The sequence below is a fragment of the Penicillium griseofulvum genome (assembly GCF_001561935.1).
Source record: "Penicillium griseofulvum strain PG3 chromosome Unknown contig_79, whole genome shotgun sequence".
In the NCBI taxonomy this organism is placed as follows: domain Eukaryota; kingdom Fungi; phylum Ascomycota; class Eurotiomycetes; order Eurotiales; family Aspergillaceae; genus Penicillium; species Penicillium griseofulvum.
The window spans coordinates 1755051-1777670 of NW_024467420.1; the positions used below are offsets into that span (position 1 = coordinate 1755051).

The following is a 22620-nucleotide window of genomic DNA, read 5'->3' on the forward strand; positions in this document are numbered from 1 at the left end:
CAAGCTATTTCATTATGGCTGGTCTCCAACACCCATTCCACTGTCTGCGATATGTCAACAGACAGTCAGCAGGCCAATCGGATATCCTTATTGCCACGGCTGGTCGCAATCTGTACTCATACGATGCGTCCAGTGGCCAACGTCTGGATGTGTGGCCTCAGCCCGTAGATGCCAATGCGGAGGATAAAGGCTCTGACGCGGCTCCCGCATCTGAAAGCCAAGGCCCTCCAGAAAAGCGGAGAAAGCTTTCTTCGAGCTCTGAGGAACAGAAAGATGCCAAATCTGAGCCAAAGCCTAAGGATTCAAACAAGGAAACATCCAACTCCTGGACCAACATTCCCCTCGTGACTGTTGCCCACGGCAAATATGTAGTGATCATGACCTCCGAGGACAAATGTGTTCGAGTCCTGAGTTTGGACAATGAAGGCAAACTCCAACAATTGAGTGCTCGGTGAGTGACTATTCTTCTATCTAGAGGCTCGCAAAACTCATCATTTATAGTACAATGCCCAAGAAGCTCTCTGCTCTTACTCTGACTCCCGATGAGAACAACATCTTGTCGGGTGACAAATTTGGAGATGTGTACACTTTCCCTCTCATTCCAAGCGGAGAATATGTGAAAGTCCAGGCCCCAGCGAAGCCTTATGAGCCATCTGCCACAAACCTCACGGTGCACACGAAGCGCAACCTTGAATCATTGGAGCAACAAATGCGACAGGCTGCTCTGTCCAAGAACAACCAAGCAGAACGAGTTGTCCTGAATTTCGAGCATCAAGTCATTATCGGTCATGTTTCGTTGTTAACGGAGTTGATATCCGTTACCCGGCCTGCGGACTCGACCGTTGGCAAGCGGAATTACATCCTGACTGCGGATCGTGATGAGCACATCCGTGTCTCCCGTGGTGTTCCCCAAGCACATGTAATTGAGCAATTCTGCTTTGGCCACACTTCTTTTGTCAGCAGTCTGTGTGTCCCTTCGTTCGAATCCAAGGTTCTGATCTCGGGTGGTGGCGACAGCTATCTGCTTGTGTGGAACTGGCTCGAGAACCAGATCTTACAGAAAGTCCAGCTTCCTAGCTCAGAAGGAGAGGTAACAGTGCGCGGCATTTGGGATGTTTCCCCTGCGCCTACCGCGGAAAATGCCGATCCTGTGAAGGCTATCTTTGTTGCACTTGAAGGGTACGTTCCAATAATCATCAATAATATATGTCATTCTCCTAACATTGAGAGCAGCTCTTCACAGCTTCTTTACTACACTCTGGAAAGCGATAACACGATAATCCACCAAGATACCCTCCAGCTGTCAGGAAATATTCTCTCACTGACTGGCCTTGATTCAAGGGGCTCTATTGTTGTTGCCGTGGATACTTTGCGGGAAACCAATTCCACAAGTGTCTGGAGGTCTTCTTCCCAGCCTCCTCTCGAAACCTTCCGGTTCAGTTCTGGAAAATGGGCTCCTGCAGAGGACTCCATGGTCATCAAAATTAACTCCGAAGGTACCTCAAGCGTCTCCACGACATTGGAGCAGAAGCAGCAGAAAGAGCTCAATGATTCAATGTATAATTTGAGCAACCTGCGGAAGAGAGATGAACCATACGACGACTAAAAGCATGTTTTTGATGAATTTATAGCAATGATTAATTAGAGTTCCAAATATGTACATGTTTGATGTAACAATCTTTTATTTTAATTCGTCTAGATAGCAAAATAATGAGAAAAACAAGTATAGTTCAAAAATTTAACAAAATTCATACCACCCGATGAAATATATATATATATCCCTACATAGTATAAATCTTCCTATACCACAATTATTTTCGCCGCCCCTTCATATTTTCTGCCCCCAATATGAAGAACGAAAAGATATTAAATAGACCCCAAACATAATACGAGAAGGCCCATAGAAAAACTTTGAAATACCAAGCCTAGCCCTGGAGCCTTGTTGAGGACAACCCCATAAACTCAACAAACTCAACAATCAATCTCACAGGATCAATACTTGACTCAGCAATCAGTCATGTATGCCCATTCCAGTTCCTATGAGCGAACTGGAAACAACCTATAGGAGCGTCGTTTTTGAACAAGCTGTCAGCATATTTCTCAACCGTTGCAAGTGTTGATAGAAGAGGCTGAGACATTCATCACGGCAGCTTGGATCCCGAGGTCTGCTGATTATCTCCCTCAAATGGCCTCCATCCAATTGAAACCCAATTACAGCTTTTGTAGTTAGACTTATAGCTAGAAGCAGATTAGAGCATCTTTAAGCTCTCGGAGGATCCCGTCACGCGGCCTTTGAGCCGTTCTTGGTAAAAAGTCCCAATGAATGTAGAAGGCAGATCTATCAACATCTAAAGGAAAGTTGTTTAAGAGACATGTGCGTGATGCCCAACGGCTAAATACACAGACATAACCGTCAATTCATCTCAATTCCAGTTACGATTTAATTGACAAGAAATTACCTCATCAAGAATAAATAGTAAAAATATACCTCGGGAAGGAAAGCTATGAATGTTCACAGTAAAAGCGTTGCCACTCCAATTTTCCATCGCGGGCCGCGGTACCCGGAGAACCTTCTTATAATCCCACTTCCCCCCTCCATCCCACTTGCATATTCCATCAACAAAATGCAGGAACAATTTGAGCCTTTGAAAAACGACTTGCTGCTGAGGGCTGCACGGGGTATGCCCAATATGTGTCTTTCGTTTTAATCGGAGCTGACAATTCCAGGTGAGAAGGTGGAGCGTCCTCCGATATGGGTTATGCGACAGGGTGAGTTTGGTCTCTTCGTACACCACATTAAAAACGATTGATTGACATTTTTTTTTCTATTAAACAGCTGGCCGATACCTTCCCGAATATCACGAGGCGAAAGGAGGCCGCGACTTCTTCGAATGCTGCCGCACACCTGAAATCGCATCAACCTTGACCCTCCAGCCCGTTGAGCGTTATGAAGGACTCATCGACGCTGCAATTATCTTCTCCGATATTCTAGTCATTCCCCAGGCCATGGGTATGGTCGTGGAGATGCTGGACAAGAAGGGACCTCATTTCCCCGAACCGCTCGACTCCCCTACAGACGGACAGTACGAGAAGGTGATGGCGAAGAAGGTGGATGTGAAAGCAGAGCTGGACTACGTCTATAAGGCAATTACCCTCACACGATTCAAGCTCAAGGGCCGGGTGCCCCTGATCGGCTTCTGTGGTGCACCATGGACACTGTTGTGCTACATGGTCGAAGGCGGTGGCAGCAAGCTCTTCGTGCAGTCCAAGAAATGGGTCTACAAGTATCCTACCGAGGCACAGGCTCTTCTGCAGAAGATTGCCGAGATCTGTGTGGAATATCTCGCGCTCCAGGTCGCTGCTGGTGCGCAGTTGGTGCAGGTCTTTGACTCCTGGGCCGGCGAGCTGTCTCCCGCCTCGTTCAAGGCGTTCTCCCTTCCTTACCTGCGCCACATCTCCGCAAACCTGCCCAAGCGGCTGAAGGAGATGGGCTTGGAACCTGTCCCGATGACCGTCTTCGCCAAGGGCGCCTGGTACGCTCTGGATGATCTTTGCGACTCCGGCTACAATGTTGTCGGCTTGGACTGGTTGCACGATGCTGGTGAGGCTATGCGCATTGCCAACGGTCGTGTTACTATCCAGGGCAATGCGGATCCTGGCATGCTCTACGGTGGCCCCAAGGCCATTACTGCCACTGTTGAGCCCATGGTTGAGGGTTTCAAGAAGGGCAAGCAGGGATGGATCTGCAATTTGGGTCACGGTAAGTCGAACCTTATAATTTGGGGCGGGATATCATTTAACTAACCTTTCAACACAGGCGTCACTCCATTTGTCGATCCCGAGCACCTCAAGTTCTTCTTTGAAGAAATTCACCGCTTAACCGTCTAATTGTGTGTTGCTTGAATCTTAACAGCGGTCGGCTTCTTCCCCGACCCTGGTCAGAATACTACATTGAATCTAAAAAGCACATCTTTTGGGCGTGAATATTTTCAATTCTCGGGGTATTTAGGGCTATTATATATGCTGGCCTTATGAAATTAGACAGCGATATCCTCGTTCCTGTACAGCAGACACTACAGTTAGTCTTGATGATCATGAAACAGCCAGAAACTCCTTGATGCAACTGCGAGTAGATCAAGAGCTGCTTACGCATTCTGATAGACTCGGAAGCGCAAAACATAACATACCATAGCTCAGGCTTCTCCTTCATGAATTTGGCCATAAATTCCTTGCACTCGGCATTATCCAAGACAACAACCTCCTTGCCCTTGTTGAGCAGAAGCTCCTCACCACCCATGAAGTTCTTGTTCTCACCAATGACAACACGCTTCACCTTGTAGAGGATGCAAGCACCGGTGCACATATCACAGGGCGAGAGGGTGGTGTACATAGTAGCACCCTCGTACGCAGAGGCAGGGAGACGGCCGGAGTTTTCGAGGGCGGACATCTCGGCCTTGGCGGACGTTAGCTCCAGTTCATGAACTCTATAATAGTTGATATAGATATAGATCAACAATTGATATCAATTCAATTGATTCAATTGAAGTATATCACGCTATACTGACATGCAAGACAGCGCTTCCCTTCTGGACGCGCATATTGTGACCACGGCCAAGGATCTTTCCATCCTTCGAGACCAGGGCGGCACCAATTGGCACACCTCCCTCAGAGAGGCCAAGCTTGGCCTCCTCGACAGCAGCAATGAATCCGGGATCTTGTTCCATTTTGAAGAGTGTAATTGAACTGAGTGTGGGCTAAGGAAAAAGACAAAGATAAGGAATACCCGGAGTACGGGAAATCTACTCCGTACTCCAGGGTATCGGAGAATTCCGACCCCTCTATGACGATAGAACCGAGTGGACCGTGAAGAGCCTTCCCCCTCGCCTCTTTATCGATAAGAGATATGTGGCTGGAGTAAGTGTGGCGAGAGTTCAAAATTTCTGCGCCGAGTTTTACTGGTACATTTACAGGGATTGTATGCAGGATACAAGCAAAATCCCGTATATAGATACGAAATTTATATTGCTTATTAAACTAAGATATCACTACTAGTGAGCTATTTTGCAGAGAATGATCTCATTGTAGACATCTAGACATCTATTTAGGCGTTTAATGGACGAAATATACGTTAGTCAGCTGTAATAAAAAAGACATGGAAGCGCAAAGAAAACCGCTGAAAGTCATCGAAGGTCACGGAATCCCGTAGAATCCCGCTCGGGCCATACAGGATGTACGTAGAAGCCACCAGAAGAGAAGAAGATGAAGAATAGAGTGTATTCTAGAGGCAATTTGTCGATTTTGGATTGAAAATTTAGTAAAATCTGCTTCAAAGCGAGACAAAGAAAACTAGTGTAAAATCGGCATTCCTTAGTTGCTCTGGTAATTTATTTTGTCATTTTACGAGTCCAATACAGGTGCCTGGGTAAAAAAGTTACTCAGCCTTTTTTTGGCTTCGATTATTATTGTTCAGATAACCATCTCGCCCTTTCTTTCCCCCTCCACTTTTTCATCTCCAGGACTTCAAATATCCGCAATCCGTTTCGCATTCCTCATATAAGAGCCGCAAAAGTTTTCGGCGTCTTTGTCTCCCCTCCATTCTCCTTTTTCTGGATTCCACGGGAATACCTAATAATCTTCCTTTACGCTTGATTCCCCGCATACTTCACAATGGTTAAGGAAACGAAGTTCTATGACATCCTCGGGGTATGTGAAAACTATCCTTGCCTGGTTCTCAGGCCGGTTTGACTCGTGTTTCAAAATCTGACTTTGTTTAGGTCTCTCCCACCTGTACCGAGGCTCAGCTTAAGACTGCCTACAAGAAGGGTGCCCTCAAGTACCATCCTGGTATGTGAAAACCCTAGACTTTGATTAGCATATGTGTGGAACGTTAGGCTGACATTGATTCGTCATGTAGACAAGAACACCAACAACCCCGATGCCGCAGAGAAGTTCAAGGAACTGTCCCACGCTTACGAGACTCTTTCCGACCCTGAGAAGCGTCAACTATATGATCAGCTCGGTGAGGAAGGCCTGGAGCACGGTGGTGGTGGCGGCGGCATGAACGCTGAGGATTTGTTCTCTCAATTCTTCGGCGGCGGCGGCGGCGGTGGTCCCTTCGGTGGAATGTTCGGCGGTGGTATGCGTGAACAAGGCCCCAAGAAGGCCCGCACAATCCACCACGTGCACAAGGTTAACCTCGAGGATATCTATAAGGGCAAGGTGTCCAAGTTGGCGCTTCAGAAGTCCGTCATCTGCGGTGGCTGTGATGGCCGCGGTGGTAAGGAGGGCGCTGTTAAGGAGTGCGCAGGCTGCAACGGTAGCGGTATGAAGACTATGATGCGCCAGATGGGTCCTATGATCCAGCGCTTCCAGACCGTCTGCCCCGACTGCAACGGTGAGGGCGAGATTGTCCGTGATAAGGATCGCTGCAAGAAGTGTAACGGCAAGAAGACCGTTGTTGAGCGCAAGGTTCTTCACGTTCATGTCGACAAAGGTGTGCGCGATGGTCACAAGATTGAGTTCCGCGGCGAGGGTGACCAGATGCCCGGTGTCATGCCCGGTGATGTCGTGTTCGAGATTGAGCAGAAGCCCCACGCCCGCTTCCAGCGCAAGGGCGATGACCTGTTCTACCAGGCCGAGATCGACCTGCTTACCGCTCTTGCCGGCGGTTCTATCCACATTGAGCACCTCGATGATCGGTGGATGACCGTCAACATCGCCCCTGGCGAGGTTATCGTTCCTGGTATGTGACTTACTTTGTTTTCCCACGCAAGCTTTGTGAAATTTGTTGCTAACAATCATTTTTAGATGCCATTAAGGTCATCCACGGCCAGGGTATGCCCTCATTCCGCCACCACGACCACGGTAACCTGTACATCAAGTTCGACGTCAAGTTCCCCAAGAAGGAGGAGCTCCAGAACCTGGATCTCCTCGAGAAGGTCCTTCCTCCTCGCTCCGAGAAGATCGTGCCCCCGACCGATGCTATGGTCGAGGACTTCGAGCTTGAGGACCCCGAGAACGAGCACGACCAGGCCCGCGCCCACGGCGCGGCCGCGGCCGGTATGGATGAGGATGAGGATGATGTGCCTGGTGGTGCCGAGCGTGTTCAGTGCGCTTCCCAGTAAAAGGATTTCGGAGACAATTTCCATGCCGTGAATGGGGGTTGATGCTAGGCCAGTGATGAAGACTTCGCTTATGATACCATGTGAAGGAGGCCCTTCTCCTTAACCCCGATTTGACGCGGGGAACCTGTTTGTTTTCTTTATGCTTTGCAATGGCGTTTCCTCCGAAGACCTGGAAGATATCATTTTCTCATTTTCTCTTTGTCTTCTCGGGTTCCATTTCTCAATTTCTCCTGTAATCCTGTTTAGTTCCTTTTTTTTTCTTTGCATACAAGTTCCGGGTCCTTGATCCTTGCTTTTTCACGTTTGTCGCCCATTTTATGTTTTCCATGGGGACTGGGTTTTGTGTGTGGAGTTGCGCTGACGATGGGAAAGAGTCATGAATCGAAGATGAGATGAGACCACGATTGCGGACCTTGCTGCGAACGGATGTAAAAGATTTCTGTTGCCCACGCTGGCTTTGTCCTAGGATGAGGCTTTGGGAGGGGGTCGTGGCGTGATCATGATTCGTCTTTTTTTTTGTTAGCCTGCACTCTGATGACCTTTGAATAGACATTGTTTTCATTCCAATGCATTTGCTCATCTATATGGATGGTTTTTTTATGAGATGTGTCGTTGGTAATCGGAAGAGTAGTAAGAGTGAAGAAGAGAAGGAGGTGGGACAAGATAGCTTGGAAGTCCTCAAGGTCCTCTGTTGTGGGACTTGCAAGGTTGTTTGTGAGCTTTGGTAAGGTTAGAATATATAAGTGTCGCGTAAAGAGTTGGGTGGTGTGGGCTATTCAGGCAAACACCGGGAAATACTACGTGCAGTGGTCTGACACGACAAGTTATTCTTTGCCTCGGCAACAATACCAAGAGCCTCGATATTCAACTGCAATCATCTGAACGCCAGATGGAAGGATATGTCTACATGGAAAGAATCGCCCAATGCACTGGGATCTCACTATCTTGTCCGGGGTATTTTATACATAGAGTAATGTTGAATGCATATATATCATCACTGGGCTACTGCTAGCTATTACATTTATACCTCGTTCTGGCTCTCCAGCTGGCCCATGTTAGGCTAATAATCCTCGCATTCTACCTCCATGATCCCTTGCCAGTCTTCGATGTCACGGTGATGAATATGGAATGTTACATCCGATTCCGACATGGGACTTGCAGCTCTCCCGTCGTAGATCTGTTTATTCACCATGGGAGTAGGCTTGGGATGCGAGGCCTGAATATGGCCATTATAAGATTCGTTACAGATACCGAGAAAGAGAGAGGAGAAGGGAAAGTTCTTGATTTGTATTATCAAGCAAGGTATAAAATAGCCAAATATGTAGCACATAATCAGCAAACCATCAGTCATCGAACTAAATGTAGCGAACAGCCAAACAACGGAGATCGGATCATCCAACAAGACTCTATACTGCCCCGAGGTTTGAGGAGAGGATTCGATTTGCGCCGTGGTCCTAGACATGAAACAGTCAGATAGCTTCAAGCAAACATTAGGATGAATTGACTGTGCCTTATGCTAAGCTGAACCTCTTAGTATCCAATAGATTCCAAGTGGCGAGGGGAAAGAGAGCCATTATAATAATAAATACAGCCATTCTGGTCTCTCTTGTGGTCGACGAATCGACAATATCCTGTGGCGCACTGGTAGAATATCGACCGGGGATATTTCGCCTTCTGACCTGCTACTCCTCGCCTGCTCCACTGCCTTCCGTCTGCACAGTCACACCAGGGGTTTCCTTGCAAAACACCTCGTGTGTCTCCAAAACAAGCAAAGGCGCCACAGTTATAGCATTTGTAGTATGGCCGGTCTGCATTGCCGTTCGGATTGTTCGGTCCACAAGTCGTCATTTTTGTGGGCTGGCCACATTTAAGACAGAAGGGGTTGAAACGAAGGTCCATATTTCAGAGTGAAATAGTTATCAAGTAGTGGTTAAAGGTATAAGCAGATAATAGTGATTTCTGGAATTTGGGAAAGGAAGATCTGGAAACATGGCGAGAGGGTGGTCTATTATACAATACAATGTACAGTGTGAGGCTGAGCCTACATGGATGTACCCAAGGCTGTGAGCCAGGTAAGTGTGGCCAGAAAGCCCAACTCCTGCGCATCAAACGTAGTATTGGGATACGGTTATTTACGGGCTCATTTCACGACCCCTCATAAGCAACGCTCTGATCTATAGAAATATTGAGTTGGCCAGGGAACCTAAATATCACGGCTTCATTGAAATTGAAATGGTAATCCCATACTTGTGTGGACTTGATTCTACATGGACCTGGTCTTGAAGGTGTATAGCTTAAGCATTTTCTTATAGATGTGATGAAACAGTAGTCAAATAGGCAGAAGCTGTCTATTGAGGAGGCCTAAGGTAGCCATGCAAACGATCCATTTTAGGAAGGTACGTGTGACTATAGAGGACTCCCACCTTTCAACCCTCTCGACCGTAATCCCTTCTGTAGCCTCCAGAGCACACGAGGTCGGCAGAGGGTGGTACCTCGAAAGACATCAACACCAAGTTGTTGAGGCCTTCGAAGGTCTGAACACAAATCAAATTGGCAATTCTGGTGGATGTTCAATGAAGTCGGTGGCTGAGCTTAGAGCCCGATAGCTATTCCTGGACAGACTCCACAGAATACATAGGGGGGGGGGGGGGAATTAACTAATGTGATATCCTCTTATCCTCTTCACTCAGATGTATGTAGCCGTCTATGGACGTACTTAGTTACCCAAATACATTCTCTTAGAAGTCTGTCTCATCATTATACTACTTGTACAAAAGCTATCACCTTGTACTTTGAATTTTGAGAAGCAATTTGTTTGAGGGTATTCCATGTGAAAATATGAAAGTAACAAGCCCAAGGCAGAATCTGGAAATGACTGCGCCAAAGGAACCAATGTATTTACCAGCTGCGCAGCAAAGAAAGTGGCGTTCCTTCACCTCGAACTGCCATATTGACTCACTAAAGTTTAGAGAAAGACAAATGTATTCACTGTTTGATAATCCAATCCCTGTTTGTCTGGTCTCGTTTGCTGGTTATTTGCTACATTTACTGGGACACGACCAAGAACTCTCCCTTCTTCATCTCTCTCTCTCCCCCATCTCCCAATAACTAACAGATATCATCATTCTTATCAAATTATTTCCACTGCCCGAATTTTGGCTTATTCTATGACCAATGAGACTGACAAGAGGCCTCAACGTCAGGCGTTGGTGTACGCTAAATCCCCCCACTTAAGCTACACAAACTAACAAGCTTCTAGACGCAGACAACCTCATTGAATTCAAAGAATCGCCGCAGAAAGGCCTGGGAGTGTTCGCAAAAACAAACATACCCCGTGGTACCCGTGTCATCGCAGAAACCGCCTTGCTCGAAGTCAATATCGAAACCGTAATGAACATCGTGCCAGCCTTCGAACGTCTCCCACCTTCCCAGCAAGAATCCTACCTGGAGCTCCACGGATACGCAGGTGATTTATTCAAGAGCATCGTTGAGCTTGAGACAGGAAAGAGTTGGCAGGACCTCCCGGAACTGCACCGCAAAGTGCTCGCCATCTACGCAGCCAACACCTTTGGCTCTGTTTACTTTCTCGGCTCAAGGCTCAACCATTCGTGCATTCCAAACGTCAACTTCGTGTACAATCCACTCCTCAAACAAGAGACGTTTCATGTCATACGCGACATCGTGGCAGGCGAGGAGCTTACAGTCATGTACATCAATGGAACCAAGCGTACCCGAAGACAACGCCAGCAAGAGCTGAGCAGATGGGGATTCCAGTGCACCTGCCCGGCATGCGAGGATACTGTTCAAGGCAGACAGAAAGAAGAGAAACGGGTTGCGTTGTTTGCCCTAAGTGAAGAACTCGCTGCAAATGCAGCCAGTCGTACGGATGAATCTTACAGAACACGGCTATTGATAAGAGAGCGAATGGTAGCCATACAAAAGTCTGAGGGTTTGGTGAATCGAGAGCTGAGATTTGGGTAAGTGGCCTCCCTTGATTATATGGTCATTGTCTTTACACTTTCTTTTAGTTACTACGAAGCGGCTAAATGCTGTCTAAAATTGAACGAGCACAAGATGCTACTTTCGTGGACTGAGAAGATGTTGGAGGTTGACCGTTACTGCATCGGGGAAGACCATCCCGAGTACAAGCAACTGCAGCTCATCGCAGGCTCTATGAAAAAGGCGATAGACGCCTCGCAGCCAATTCCTGAGAACGCTATGGAGTACTTCAAGGAAAGACAGGCGGAAGAATGTGTCATTATGTGAATATCGAGGTACTTGTCCGGAGAGGTGCGATTTGTCGAATGGTAGTGAGGGCAAGATGCGCAATATTGAAGCCAGCTAGCTTTCTTCGGGGAGTGGAGTGGCGCGGTACTCAATAGCGAATGTACAATGAGACATTGAACCAGTTGTTTACCATGTTCTTAGCCTGATCCTAAGTTGCATGGATTGGGAGTTCTGGAATCAGTTGCTTGAATCAGATCAGTAGCATGAGTTCGTGGAGCACTCGAGGAATGGAAGCCTGAAGTCGGACAAAGGGGATGGCTAGGAGATGGCTAGGGAGGAAATTCTCTTGGCTATGTTGCTCATACCCCCTGATATCGATAGCCCAGGTAGATCGGGCAATAGGATGACGAAATAAAGAACGAGATTGTGTCACGGCGCCATAATACCGCCAAGGGCCTACAACATACACTAGAGATCCAGATCTGCTGACTTTGAGCTAATAAGTAGAAGAGCTCAATCACACCATACCACAGGGATCATTAATTTCGAAAGATCGATATTGTTCGAATAAGTCCATGTCTTACTCTGGTCTCAAGCGTACGAGGACAAGAGCTCTAACTCCATTAGTCTCAAAATTAGAGCTTAGTGGCGTGACTATAGTTATAGCACAAAGCTAGTGTGATGCAATTAGTAGCATATCTCTTGGATGCAAACTTTGCTGCAAGGATCAGAGGTTCTTCCTAGAACTAGGCCTTCTGTTCTTCTTTGCGGGATTTTACATCCTAGTTCATGATAACGCTCATCGTTAAGGGCAAGACTATCTAGGTAGGTCTAGAGCGCCTCCATACATACAATACGATCGAGTCACAGTCCCCGCAAAAGTGACTGCGCAGTTGCCCCTGCATAGAACAATGCACGCATGCACCCGATCAGAAGGCACCGAGGACGCATCGTAACACCAGTCGCACAGACACAAGACGCCAAGGATAGCTGGTTCATGGCGTGCTCGGGTTAAGATCTCCAAATTGTACACAAGACCCCGTATCCAAATGTAGTGGTAATAGTGAGAAAGGGACTCGGGGACCAAGACGGAATCCCGAACCAGGCTAACGACACTATACTATATTAGCGGCAAAGGTGTAGCGAGGATAGCGAGGAAATGCGAAAAAGAAAAGAAACCCTCCAGCTGAATCACTAGTACAGATGACAAGATTCTCGTATAAAATAAGCCATACGCCATCCCGTCTAGGCAAGAAGAGGCTGAAACCGATGTTCTCCGAGGAGAAGCGCAATGTACATGCTGTGTAGCAGAGATCCTTGTTCCCATGAGCACGGCTATGCAACCATACCCGGCTGCAGATCTGGCCCTAGCTCAGAGTCAGCTGCTAGAGCTGACCGACGCCACAAATATTTCCTTTTTGCTTCTGCTTTTCCCTGTCGGCTGTTTTTACTCTTGTACGCCGCTATAATATCGAGTATGATAGCCAAGAGAATCTAGTGGTCTTGGATATGTACCTATGTAACCTGAATAGCGGGAGGAATGTCTTCCGGCGGAAAGTGCCGAGGAATGCACCAGGAAGGCTACCAAGCGAGGGCGGAAGATGTACACAAAGATATTTGATACGTCTACGAAAAAAAAGGCCAAGAGTTACATGGGTTGACTCGTGGCACTATATTTTAAGTTAAAGGCGCAGCTCGAAGGAGTACGAAGATATGTACTTTAGTACTTTAGGATATCCCGCTAGACGCGGGCCAACGATAAAGCTCGATGACGTGATTTAGATCTTGATTGCGTCTTTATAAAGTGGATGAATGCATGCAGGGGACAGGGGAAAATACATCTGGATATCTCCTCCGCGGATATCAGATTGAGATACCATATGCTTCAAACCTTGACCGTTAGAGCGGGTGTCCCGGCTACGGCCTTAAATTCCATACGGAGTATGGAGTCCTAAGTTGAGATATCGAGCTTCGCCAAGGTTCTATAAAGCCTATCAGAGTGTAGGTTGTAAAAAGGCAGCGGTCTATGGAGTATTCGGTAACTAACTCCGATGAGAACGGTCCCCTACATAGCATGCATCTAACAGATAGAGTAGTGCCAAGTCCACACGGCAAGGCTTTTTATTTTAAAAGTTATGTATGGATTTCATAAGGAAAAATTTAACGAGTGTAATCAGATGATCAATATAATTTCGATATAATTTCGATATAATTTCGATATAATTTCGATATAATTTAGAATATAATTTAGATCCCGATGTCAGTGTGGAGATGTAAAACTGTCCAAAAGCTATAATTATGTAACTTAAAGAGTCTGGAAATATTAATCAGCACTTGAAACATCAACATCCCAGAAATATCAAGCAAACGTGGAGACTATTTCTTTCCTTTCACCATCTCGCCTCCAGATTGCGTGTTCTGTAAGGTCCGTGATTGGTCTCGTGGCTCCACTTGTTGATCTTCTTGAGGCAAATCTCCTAGAGGCGCGTTGTCATTCGTCATTCATACATCTTGGCACTACGTCGGCTTATCCACCTGGGGAATATTGCTTGTTTAATTGAGAGAGAATGTATATGGAGAAGTACATTCAAGCTATCAGGTGAGGGGAATTGTCATGGGGACAATACATATAGTCTAACAGCTATGGGAGTACTTGAAACGATATAAATCAAGTATCCCGTCTCATCTTTCGACCATGGGCCCCATGTAAAAGAGAGCGGATATACTCCACGACCCATCGTCATTCTTCCAGACCGAGTGGAACCTGCGGATTTCTGCCTCTTCAGTGATCAGCTTGGGATCATCGGTGGAACCGGCATGAAATTCCCCCTTGCTTGAACAACGTGGGCTTTGAGGAACCAGTTTTAATTTTTGTTTGCTTTTATATCGAGCTCTTTTTCTACAATTCTAGCTCGTATCATCCTTGCCTGGATTTAACCCAAGCGAGTTAGCCAAAAATTTTCAAATCTTAATTTGAATCTGGGGAGATATTGCGCCATTTGAGATTGAATCACGCACCCGCATTCTTGACCTTTTTTTTTTTTGCCGCGCCATGCAAAGTGCGTGATCGTCTGATTTGACGTCCTTCTTATATTCCTGATCGTCAGCACTTTTTTTGGTCCTTCCATTACACATCTGTCAACACACATCCTGGTGAAGCTTTGTCTTCCGGCTTTGGATATTATCAACTCCGGTCTGTACAAGCGGGTGGGAAACATGCAACTGCCCAGGACCAAGTCCGAACTGGGCCATGCCCTGGCCAAGGGCCTCGGTATCAAGGTCGCATACAGAGACCCTCTAGGTGCTACTAGTGATCCTGTTACAAGAGGAGAATCAACATTTTCCATGGGCACCGTCGACACATATTCATACAACGAGCCCGAGCCGACAAGCGTCGACTGGATCCGCGAGATCACTCCATCCGGAGCCCAAGTCGGCAGATACTTCCTCAATTTGTTTCCTTTCCTCACCTGGATTGGCAATTACAACCTACAATGGCTCTTCGGTGATCTGGTTGCCGGTATTACCGTTGGAGCGGTCGTTGTGCCACAAGGTATGGCCTACGCTAACCTGGCTGGACTAGAGGTACAGTACGGTCTGTACTCCTCGTTCATGGGAGTCTTGATTTATTGGTTTTTTGCTACATCAAAGGATATTACCATTGGGGTAAGTGATACTGCGACCGGTCGAAACAATGATAACTTTACTGACCTCATTTTATAGCCCGTGGCTGTTATGTCAACTTTGACTGGAACCATCGTGTCCGATGTCCGGGCCCAATATCCAGAGTACCCTGCTCATTTGATTGCATCCGCTCTTGCTGTAATCTGCGGTGGCATTGTTCTAGTGATGGGTCTACTACGTATCGGATTCATTGTCGATTTCATTCCCCTCCCTGCTATCTCAGCTTTCATGACCGGCTCTGCTCTTAGCATTTGCTCAGGCCAGGTTCCCACCATGTTGGGCGAGACAGCCAAATTTAGCACGCGCGGTGCTACCTACGAGGTCATTATCAACACCCTGAAATACCTCCCCACTTCGACCTTGGATGCTGCTATGGGTGTCACTGCCTGTGCAATGCTCTACATTATCCGTTCAGGGTGCACTTACGCCGCGAAGAAGCAGCCTTCTAAGGCCAAGGTTTGGTTCTTTATCTCGACTCTTCGCACCGTATTTGTGATCTTGTTCTATACAATGATCAGTGCCGCCGTTAACCTGCACCGAAGGGACCACCCGGCGTTCAAGATCCTCGGGACAGTCCCCCGAGGATTCCAACAGGCCGCCGTGCCCACTATGGACTCTAAGATCATTAAAGCCTTCGTTGGCGAGCTTCCAGCTGCGGTTATCGTTCTGCTCATTGAACACATTGCCATTTCCAAGTCCTTCGGCCGTGTTAACAACTACACTATCGACCCTTCTCAGGAATTTGTGGCCATTGGTGTGAGTAACCTTCTGGGACCTTTCCTCGGTGGCTACCCCGCTACTGGATCTTTCTCCCGGACAGCCATCAAGTCTAAAGCTGGAGTGCGTACGCCCCTTGCTGGTGTTATTACCGCGCTCGTGGTGCTCTTGGCTATCTATGCACTGCCCGCTGTCTTCTTCTACATCCCCAAGGCTTCTCTGGCTGGTATCATTATCCATGCTGTCGGTGATCTGATCACTCCCCCCAACACCGTTTACCAGTTCTGGCGCGTGTCTCCGCTTGATGCGATTATCTTCTTCATTGGTGTCTTTGTCACTGTGTTTTCTTCTATCGAAAATGGTATCTACTGCACAGTCTGCGTGTCGGTTGCAGTTCTGCTTTTCCGTGTGGCCAAGGCCCGCGGTCAGTTCCTGGGCCGTGTCACTATCCATTCCGTTGTTGGAGACCACCTGTTGGATGGCGATGGAAAGTACGGATCATTCGGAACTAACAAGACTCCTTCCGACGACGAGGATCGTCACCACCGAACTATCTTCCTTCCTATCAACCACACCGATGGCTCCAACCCCGATATCGAAGTGGAGCAGCCCCTTCCGGGTATCTTTATCTACCGCTTCTCTGAAGGCTTCAACTATCCCAACGCCAACCACTACACGGATTCCCTGGTTGAAACCATCTTTAAGCAGACCCGTCGAACAAATCCCAACGCCTACAACAGACCCGGTGACCGTCCCTGGAACGATGCTGGTGCCCGCCGCGGCGGCAAGAAGGGCGGCAACGACGACTCACACCTGCCCCTTCTCCAAGCTGTCATTCTGGACTTCTCATCCGTGAACAACGTCGACGTAACCTCAATCCAGAACCTGATCGACGTACGCAACCAACTGGATATGTACGCCGCCCCCCGCACCGTGCAATGGCACTTCGCACACATCAACAACCGCTGGACAAAGCGCGGCCTGGCTGCCGCAGGTTTCGGTTACCCGACCCCCGTCGCTAGCGACGGCTTCCACCGGTGGAAGCCCATTTTCAGTGTGGCCGAGATCGAAGGCAGCGCCTCAGCCGCCGCCCACGCCGAAATCATCGCCAACCAGCGCGAGCAGTCCCACCGCCGGAGCACGGATATCGAATCCGGCCTCAAGTCCGATTCCAACACCACCGCGCGCGAGACAGAGGGCGTCGAGACCGCATCCGAGAACTCCGACATCATCCGCGAGGACAAGTTCCAGCGTGATATCACGGATAGCAAGGCGTACCAGAGCCGTCCTAGGGTTGCGCTCGTGCAGGGCATGAACCGACCTTTCTTCCATATCGACTTGACCAGCGCGCTTCAAAGTGCCGTTGCCAATTCTTCGGAAGAGATCCCGCATATTGGTTGATTCTTTTTTTTGCGTTTGATTTGAACTGCATTCTCTTGTTATCTGCATGGATCAGTTGTTCCTCCCTGGCTTGGAGGCTGATCTGATTATACCCCGATTATGATTTGTTAATATCATGTTTGCCCGCATGTTTTTATTTTCACATTTTCACCTCCCCTATTTGTCACTTTGCACTATCTATGTCTTTTGCCATGCTGCTGGTCATGGATATCTATCGTGGTGTATTTCTTACCACTATGCACTTGGTTTGCGTGGGTTGTTTATTTGGTCTGTGTCTTATTTGTTAGCCCTTTCGGATCTGGGAAGAAAAGGATTGGCATGGACTTTGCTCCTTGATTTCTTCCTAGAGAGATGCATACCCTTTTCGATTACATCGTTTGATAGACCGCTTGGTGAATACATTTTACCTTATTGTCTAAACAGCCTAGTCCTTTAGCTTAAACCTCAAATTCCGAACCCCTCCCGATGTCGGTAGTTATCTGATCATCGTTCTCCACTGTCATCTCCATTTATTCCGAGGCTAACCGCCATATGCTGAACGCATACTTTGGTCTTTCTAAATACTTACACGATTGATAGTCTATAGATACGTAATTTCATATGTAATTAAGGGATCTGAAGCTAGCAAGTTTACCAAAATAGATAGAATGATGAGTCAGGATGATTTCCTATTCCAAACTAGCGTCTTCCTTGCACATCTATATCTTTCTGTAATGTTGGATCTCATCTCCGTTATATAGTTGCTTTGATTTCAGACAGATTGATCTATATTTCCTGAAATATAACCTTGTAAATACTCGATTTTACAATCCCCCATCTCAACATAAGCGAGGTCAATTAAATGGCCGAGGTTAAACCCATTCAAGTACTGCGAAATACGCCGCATCCACCAGAACGTCACTTTCAGATTTAGTTCTTATTTCTCTTCTCTACCCCAGAGATCTATCATATCTATCATATTATATTCAATTCAAAATGACTCTAAAAGCAGTCAACTGCCTAAGAGGCTCAATGCACCTCAGAACCCTATCTATCCCTGCCCGCATATCACCAATCAAATCATGCATCGCCCAATATAGCTCCCACTCACCAATGGGCTCAACAACCGCCAACACACGCAAAAAAGTAACAATCCAAACCATTCAAAGCCTCTACAAAAAGAACGAACCCATCACAGTTCTCACAGCATCCGATTTCCCAAGCGGCCATGTAGCCGACACAGCCGGAATGGAAATCGTGCTCGTAGGCGACAGCCTCGCAATGGTCGCAATGGGCATGGAAGATACAAATGAAGTAACAATGGATGAAATGCTCCTCCATTGTCGCAGTGTAAACCGTGCTGTCAAGAGCGCTTTTACAGTAAGTGCAACATATACATATGTATCTATGGATGCATACCCCATTCCAATACATACTATTCATACTACTACCCCACCAAAAACAACATCTCACAATCGCATAGATCGCAGACCTACCAATGGGCTCATACGAAACAACCCCAGAAAAAGCCCTCACATCCGCAATCCGGATGGTCAAAGAAGGCGGGATGAAAGGCGTGAAATTAGAAGGCGGGGCAGAGATGGCATCTACAATTCGCAAGATCTCCCAAGCCGGAATCCCTGTTATGGCGCATATCGGATTAACGCCACAGCGCCAGCACTCGCTTGGCGGGTTCCGTGTGCAGGGTAAGTCTGCTGCGGGGGCTGTGAAGTTGCTTCGGGATGCATTGGCTGTTCAGAAGGCTGGTGCTTGTATGGTTCTTATTGAGGCTGTGCCGCCTGAGATTGCGGCGATTGTTACGCGGAGACTGAGCGTGCCGACTATTGGGATTGGGTCTGGGAATGGGTGTTCTGGGCAGGTGCTTGTGCAGGTTGATATGTTGGGGAATTTCCCGGAGGGGAGGTTTTTGCCCAAGTTTGTTAAGAGGTATGCGGATGTCTGGGGGGAGGCCAGGAGGGGGGTTGAGGCTTATAGGGAGGAGGTTAAGAGTAGGGCTTTTCCTTCGCTTGAGTATACTTATCCTGTTTCTAAGGAGGTGGTGGAAGAGTTTGAGAAGATTGTTGATGAGGTTGTTGAGGAGGAATAAATAGGTGTGGGATTGTAATTTGGCTATTTTTGGGTTTGGACGTCTTGGACTGCTTTTCAGGACAATCTGTATATATTATGAACGCCGTGGGCCATATAGTCTTTTGATATCTACCCGACACAGACGATGGCAAGGTAAATTTCAAGCGATCGGCCTACAGATGCGCTTTAGAAGAAAGTATCAATTAAAAGCATGCAATTCAATTCGTACAGAGCATATACAACCCCCAAAACATCATCCAACCCCACCGGCAGCTTTTAAATAGAATCCAAGATCCCAGCTGATATTCTATTCACCTCAGAACACCCCCAACACCAGCCCACCCAAGAACAAACCCACTTAGAGCCTCACTCATAACACCACCGCCAAACCAAACGTCCCTCCAAGCGCCCTTGCGGAGAATCTTCTTCGGACCAGCCTTCCCACCAAGCTGCATGCGCACAGCCTTGCTCTTCTCATCCATATCCAGAACACCCTCAACCTCGCCGGTATTGCTGCCAGGGAAGAAAGACCCGGCACCTGCGCCACCGGAGCGGTGGATCAGAACCGCATGGAAAAGCCCTGATACCAGGATCGTGCCGAGGAAATAGAAGGCGAAGCCGTAGGTTGATTGGAGGGCTAGGATTCCGGCGGATAGGCCGAGGAGGAATGAGGTTAGACTGTGGAGGGAGGAGAGGACCTATTTTCCGTGTTAATTGGTTGTGACATTGGTGTAGGTGGAGGGATGTGGATGTAATGTGGGATAGGGGTGGTTTGGTGGCATGGAGGATGTGGGAAAACCATACGCGGTTGTTGTGCTGGACAGCCTCTGGTACAAGAGGAGTGATTAGCAGGGAGAGTTCCTGCTTTGTTGGTGCCATTTTGGCTCTGATTTGTTGTAGTTGGTGATTGGTTTGAGAGGTCGAGCTATGGCTCTCGGTGTTCGTTGGTGATCACGTCTCAAGCGGAGGTTTGCTGAGTTTGATCAAGATCGCAGTGTTTTATTATTCAATGGCGATAGAATTGTTGCCAGGAGATATTCTCGTGGAGGGCGGGTCACAGCAGCGGCTTGAACAGAGGTCGGAAGTGGCAGCGAGTTTCTAGAAGTGCACGGGCCACATAGGTCTTTCATCTCTCCAGATTGATATCTCAATACTTCAGACTGTCTATAACTACAAGACCACGACTTTGTATGTTTTAACGTAAATCAAATCAATCATGTTCATATCTACTATTAACCCGAATCCAATGTTCAATAATCCCGAGCCTTTCTCATGAATCCGTTCACATCACAGCGTTTGATACATTCAAGTCCCCATGTCCTCGATTATGTTGTAAACATAGTAGAAAGAAAATGCCAGTTCCATTATGCCGCTGGGTTTAAATTCAAATATCACATTAAACCAGATTTTCAAGTTTACCATCAACACGGGCCTCCTTGACCTGCTCAAACACCTGACGAAAATGTTAGTGGATGATCGGAATCAAATATCAAGCAACCCTTACCTTAAGCATTTTGTTGCGTGCACCCAAAGCGTTGACACCGCGATCTTCCAGGGCCTTGTCATCCAGCTCAACCAGTTCTGTCCACTGGAGGTCCTTCAGGTTGTCGGTGTACTTGTGCAGCCTGAGGGATCGCAGCCAGCTGGGGATATCCTTCAGAAGAGCCGGGTCCGTGGGATCCTCAGGCGGCTTCGAGCTGCCACGGCGACCCCGCGGAGAGCGGCCTCGTGTAACCTCCGAGTGGTCTGACAGGTAGCCTTCACTACCCAGGCCAAACTGTCCAATGTTCAAAGAACCCAACCCATTGCCCATAAGAGGGTTGCTGGGATCGTACGCGGCCAAGAATCCATTGTTCTGCGGTGAGGTGAAGCCCATAGGGGTCAAGCCACCACCGTGCATAGCAATACCGGGCGAGGTTGGGCGAGACCGTCTACCGGCCATGGCCGCCTGTTGCTGAGCCTGCAAAGCTGCCAGCTGCTGAGTGTTGAGAAGCTGACCGGCCACCAAGTGCTGTCCACCAAGGCCTGGGCTAGCCAAGCCCTGGGAGAGCATCGGGTTTCCATGTGAATTCTTGCCCTGTCCATCATTAGAGCGAGCACGGCGGTACTTCCGCGCGTCATCCAGAGCAATGCGGTTGTTCACCGTCGACAAAGCTGCCAGCTTCATTGCCGTGGCGTTAGCCACCATATCCGCATGGGTGTTCGGATTCTGGTGCGATTGCTGACCGAAAGTCGCAGTCATCGGGGTGTTGGTCATTGACGCCCAGCTGTGGTTGCCGACGTTGTATGGCGAAAGCAGGGGGGGCTCAATGTCGGGTGCGGGAATATTGGCAGTTTGAGGCAGAGGCGAGCGCATGCCAGAGGGCTGGCTGAATTGGCCCATAGGCTGGTGTCCGGAGGATGACTTAGGCCGAGCGATCGGAGGCTGCGTGTCTGAAACACCACGCTGGGCCCACGGAGAGCCGGGTTGTTGACCCAGGGCGTCCGAATTGTTATCAGGCGCCGAGATGGTGGGGGCCACAAAAGAGGCACGATCGAAGACGGCGCTATTGCGGTTCGACGGAGGTGCGTTGCCAGTTTGCTGGGTGAATTCGGCCTTCTTCTTCGCAATGGCCGCAGCAGCATCAGGGAACATCGCATTGATGGTAGAAGGGTCGAGGACAGAGTTGCGCTTTGCGCCAGGAGATGGCGGGGGTCGTCCGAGGGAGTTCCGGGAGGAGGTGTCCATATTAAGTTTCGACATGGCATCGCTTAGACGGCTGGACATAGCATCTACACGACGAACAGAAGGTTAGTTACATCCGAAAGGTGATGTGGACAGGTCGCTGTACCCTTTTCGCCGAAATTGGCAGGGGAGAGCAGGCCGGACATCGGGTGGCCCTGAGACATTTGCTGCAGGACTTGGATGAAAAACCGGATCTGCACCTGAGTTGTCTGCTGCAGCAAGGCGTATAGGGCCGCAGTTCTCTCGGCTTCGCTCAGAACACGGAACCACTGCTCGATGGCACTGAGTTCATCCTTAAAGTCCTGATCAAGCGTGGCAGCTGCCATTTCCTCCAATGTAGTTTCATACTGATCAATGTCTGCAAGCCATTGTTGAGCGGCACGGTCCAAAGCATCTTCTGTCGCATTCTGACCTTGGGTTTGTTGATTGAAAAAGACCTCGGATGATGGACGGATGCTTCGGGCGGACAGCGGCGAAGGAAACCCGGACATGTCTGCCGACGCCCGCAGCTGGTGCGATCCGAGGTTTCGCGATGAGGATGGAGGACGGAGAGATGAATTCGAGGCTTCAGGGGTGCTGTTGCGATTGCCAATGAGATGACTGGACATGGTTTCAGGCGACTTGTTGAGTGGATGACTAGTAAATACAGTGGGGGAAATGATTACTGCAAAACAC

The 22620-nt window shown here is 48.2% G+C and overlaps 9 protein-coding genes across 9 annotated transcripts; 6 read left to right on the forward strand and 3 right to left on the reverse strand.

Moving 5' to 3' along the window:
• Nucleotides 1–14: 14 nt before the first annotated feature.
• Nucleotides 15–1606, forward strand: trm82 (putative tRNA methyltransferase; the record flags this gene model as incomplete). Its single annotated transcript, XM_040788273.1, has 3 exons — nucleotides 15–451; nucleotides 502–1179; nucleotides 1234–1606. The coding sequence occupies 3 exons, from the start codon at nucleotides 15–17 to the stop codon at nucleotides 1604–1606; spliced, it is 1488 nt and encodes a 495-aa protein (XP_040652045.1).
• A 1018-nt stretch (nucleotides 1607–2624) lies between these two features.
• On the forward strand, nucleotides 2625–3888 carry PGRI_005610 (uroporphyrinogen decarboxylase HEM12; the record flags this gene model as incomplete). The annotated part of the gene is made up of 4 exons (XM_040788274.1): nucleotides 2625–2679; nucleotides 2728–2769; nucleotides 2837–3760; nucleotides 3818–3888. 4 exons carry the CDS (start codon nucleotides 2625–2627, stop codon nucleotides 3886–3888), a joined length of 1092 nt encoding a protein of 363 aa, XP_040652046.1.
• Nucleotides 3889–4037: 149 nt separating this feature from the next.
• Nucleotides 4038–4724, reverse strand: PGRI_005620 (cytosine deaminase; the record flags this gene model as incomplete). Its single annotated transcript, XM_040788275.1, has 3 exons — nucleotides 4038–4059; nucleotides 4188–4453; nucleotides 4566–4724. The coding sequence occupies 3 exons, from the start codon at nucleotides 4722–4724 to the stop codon at nucleotides 4038–4040; spliced, it is 447 nt and encodes a 148-aa protein (XP_040652047.1).
• A 943-nt stretch (nucleotides 4725–5667) lies between these two features.
• On the forward strand, nucleotides 5668–7124 carry PGRI_005630 (type I HSP40 co-chaperone YDJ1; the record flags this gene model as incomplete). The annotated part of the gene is made up of 4 exons (XM_040788276.1): nucleotides 5668–5703; nucleotides 5775–5844; nucleotides 5915–6742; nucleotides 6808–7124. The coding sequence occupies 4 exons, from the start codon at nucleotides 5668–5670 to the stop codon at nucleotides 7122–7124; spliced, it is 1251 nt and encodes a 416-aa protein (XP_040652048.1).
• A 3174-nt stretch (nucleotides 7125–10298) lies between these two features.
• PGRI_005640 (SET domain-containing protein) lies at nucleotides 10299–11390 on the forward strand (the record flags this gene model as incomplete). The annotated part of the gene is made up of 3 exons (XM_040788277.1): nucleotides 10299–10335; nucleotides 10384–11101; nucleotides 11153–11390. 3 exons carry the CDS (start codon nucleotides 10299–10301, stop codon nucleotides 11388–11390), a joined length of 993 nt encoding a protein of 330 aa, XP_040652049.1.
• A 3177-nt stretch (nucleotides 11391–14567) lies between these two features.
• On the forward strand, nucleotides 14568–17153 carry PGRI_005650 (SLC26/SulP family anion transporter; the record flags this gene model as incomplete). The annotated part of the gene is made up of 2 exons (XM_040788278.1): nucleotides 14568–15017; nucleotides 15075–17153. The coding sequence occupies 2 exons, from the start codon at nucleotides 14568–14570 to the stop codon at nucleotides 17151–17153; spliced, it is 2529 nt and encodes an 842-aa protein (XP_040652050.1).
• A 1092-nt stretch (nucleotides 17154–18245) lies between these two features.
• On the forward strand, nucleotides 18246–19239 carry PGRI_005660 (3-methyl-2-oxobutanoate hydroxymethyltransferase; the record flags this gene model as incomplete). Its single annotated transcript, XM_040788279.1, has 2 exons — nucleotides 18246–18512; nucleotides 18616–19239. The coding sequence occupies 2 exons, from the start codon at nucleotides 18246–18248 to the stop codon at nucleotides 19237–19239; spliced, it is 891 nt and encodes a 296-aa protein (XP_040652051.1).
• Nucleotides 19240–19531: 292 nt separating this feature from the next.
• PGRI_005670 (EMC6 family protein) lies at nucleotides 19532–20099 on the reverse strand (the record flags this gene model as incomplete). Its single annotated transcript, XM_040788280.1, has 2 exons — nucleotides 19532–19918; nucleotides 20025–20099. The coding sequence occupies 2 exons, from the start codon at nucleotides 20097–20099 to the stop codon at nucleotides 19532–19534; spliced, it is 462 nt and encodes a 153-aa protein (XP_040652052.1).
• A 517-nt stretch (nucleotides 20100–20616) lies between these two features.
• Nucleotides 20617–22553, reverse strand: PGRI_005680 (RNA-binding protein VTS1; the record flags this gene model as incomplete). Its single annotated transcript, XM_040788281.1, has 3 exons — nucleotides 20617–20673; nucleotides 20725–21992; nucleotides 22052–22553. The coding sequence occupies 3 exons, from the start codon at nucleotides 22551–22553 to the stop codon at nucleotides 20617–20619; spliced, it is 1827 nt and encodes a 608-aa protein (XP_040652053.1).
• Nucleotides 22554–22620: the final 67 nt, after the last annotated feature.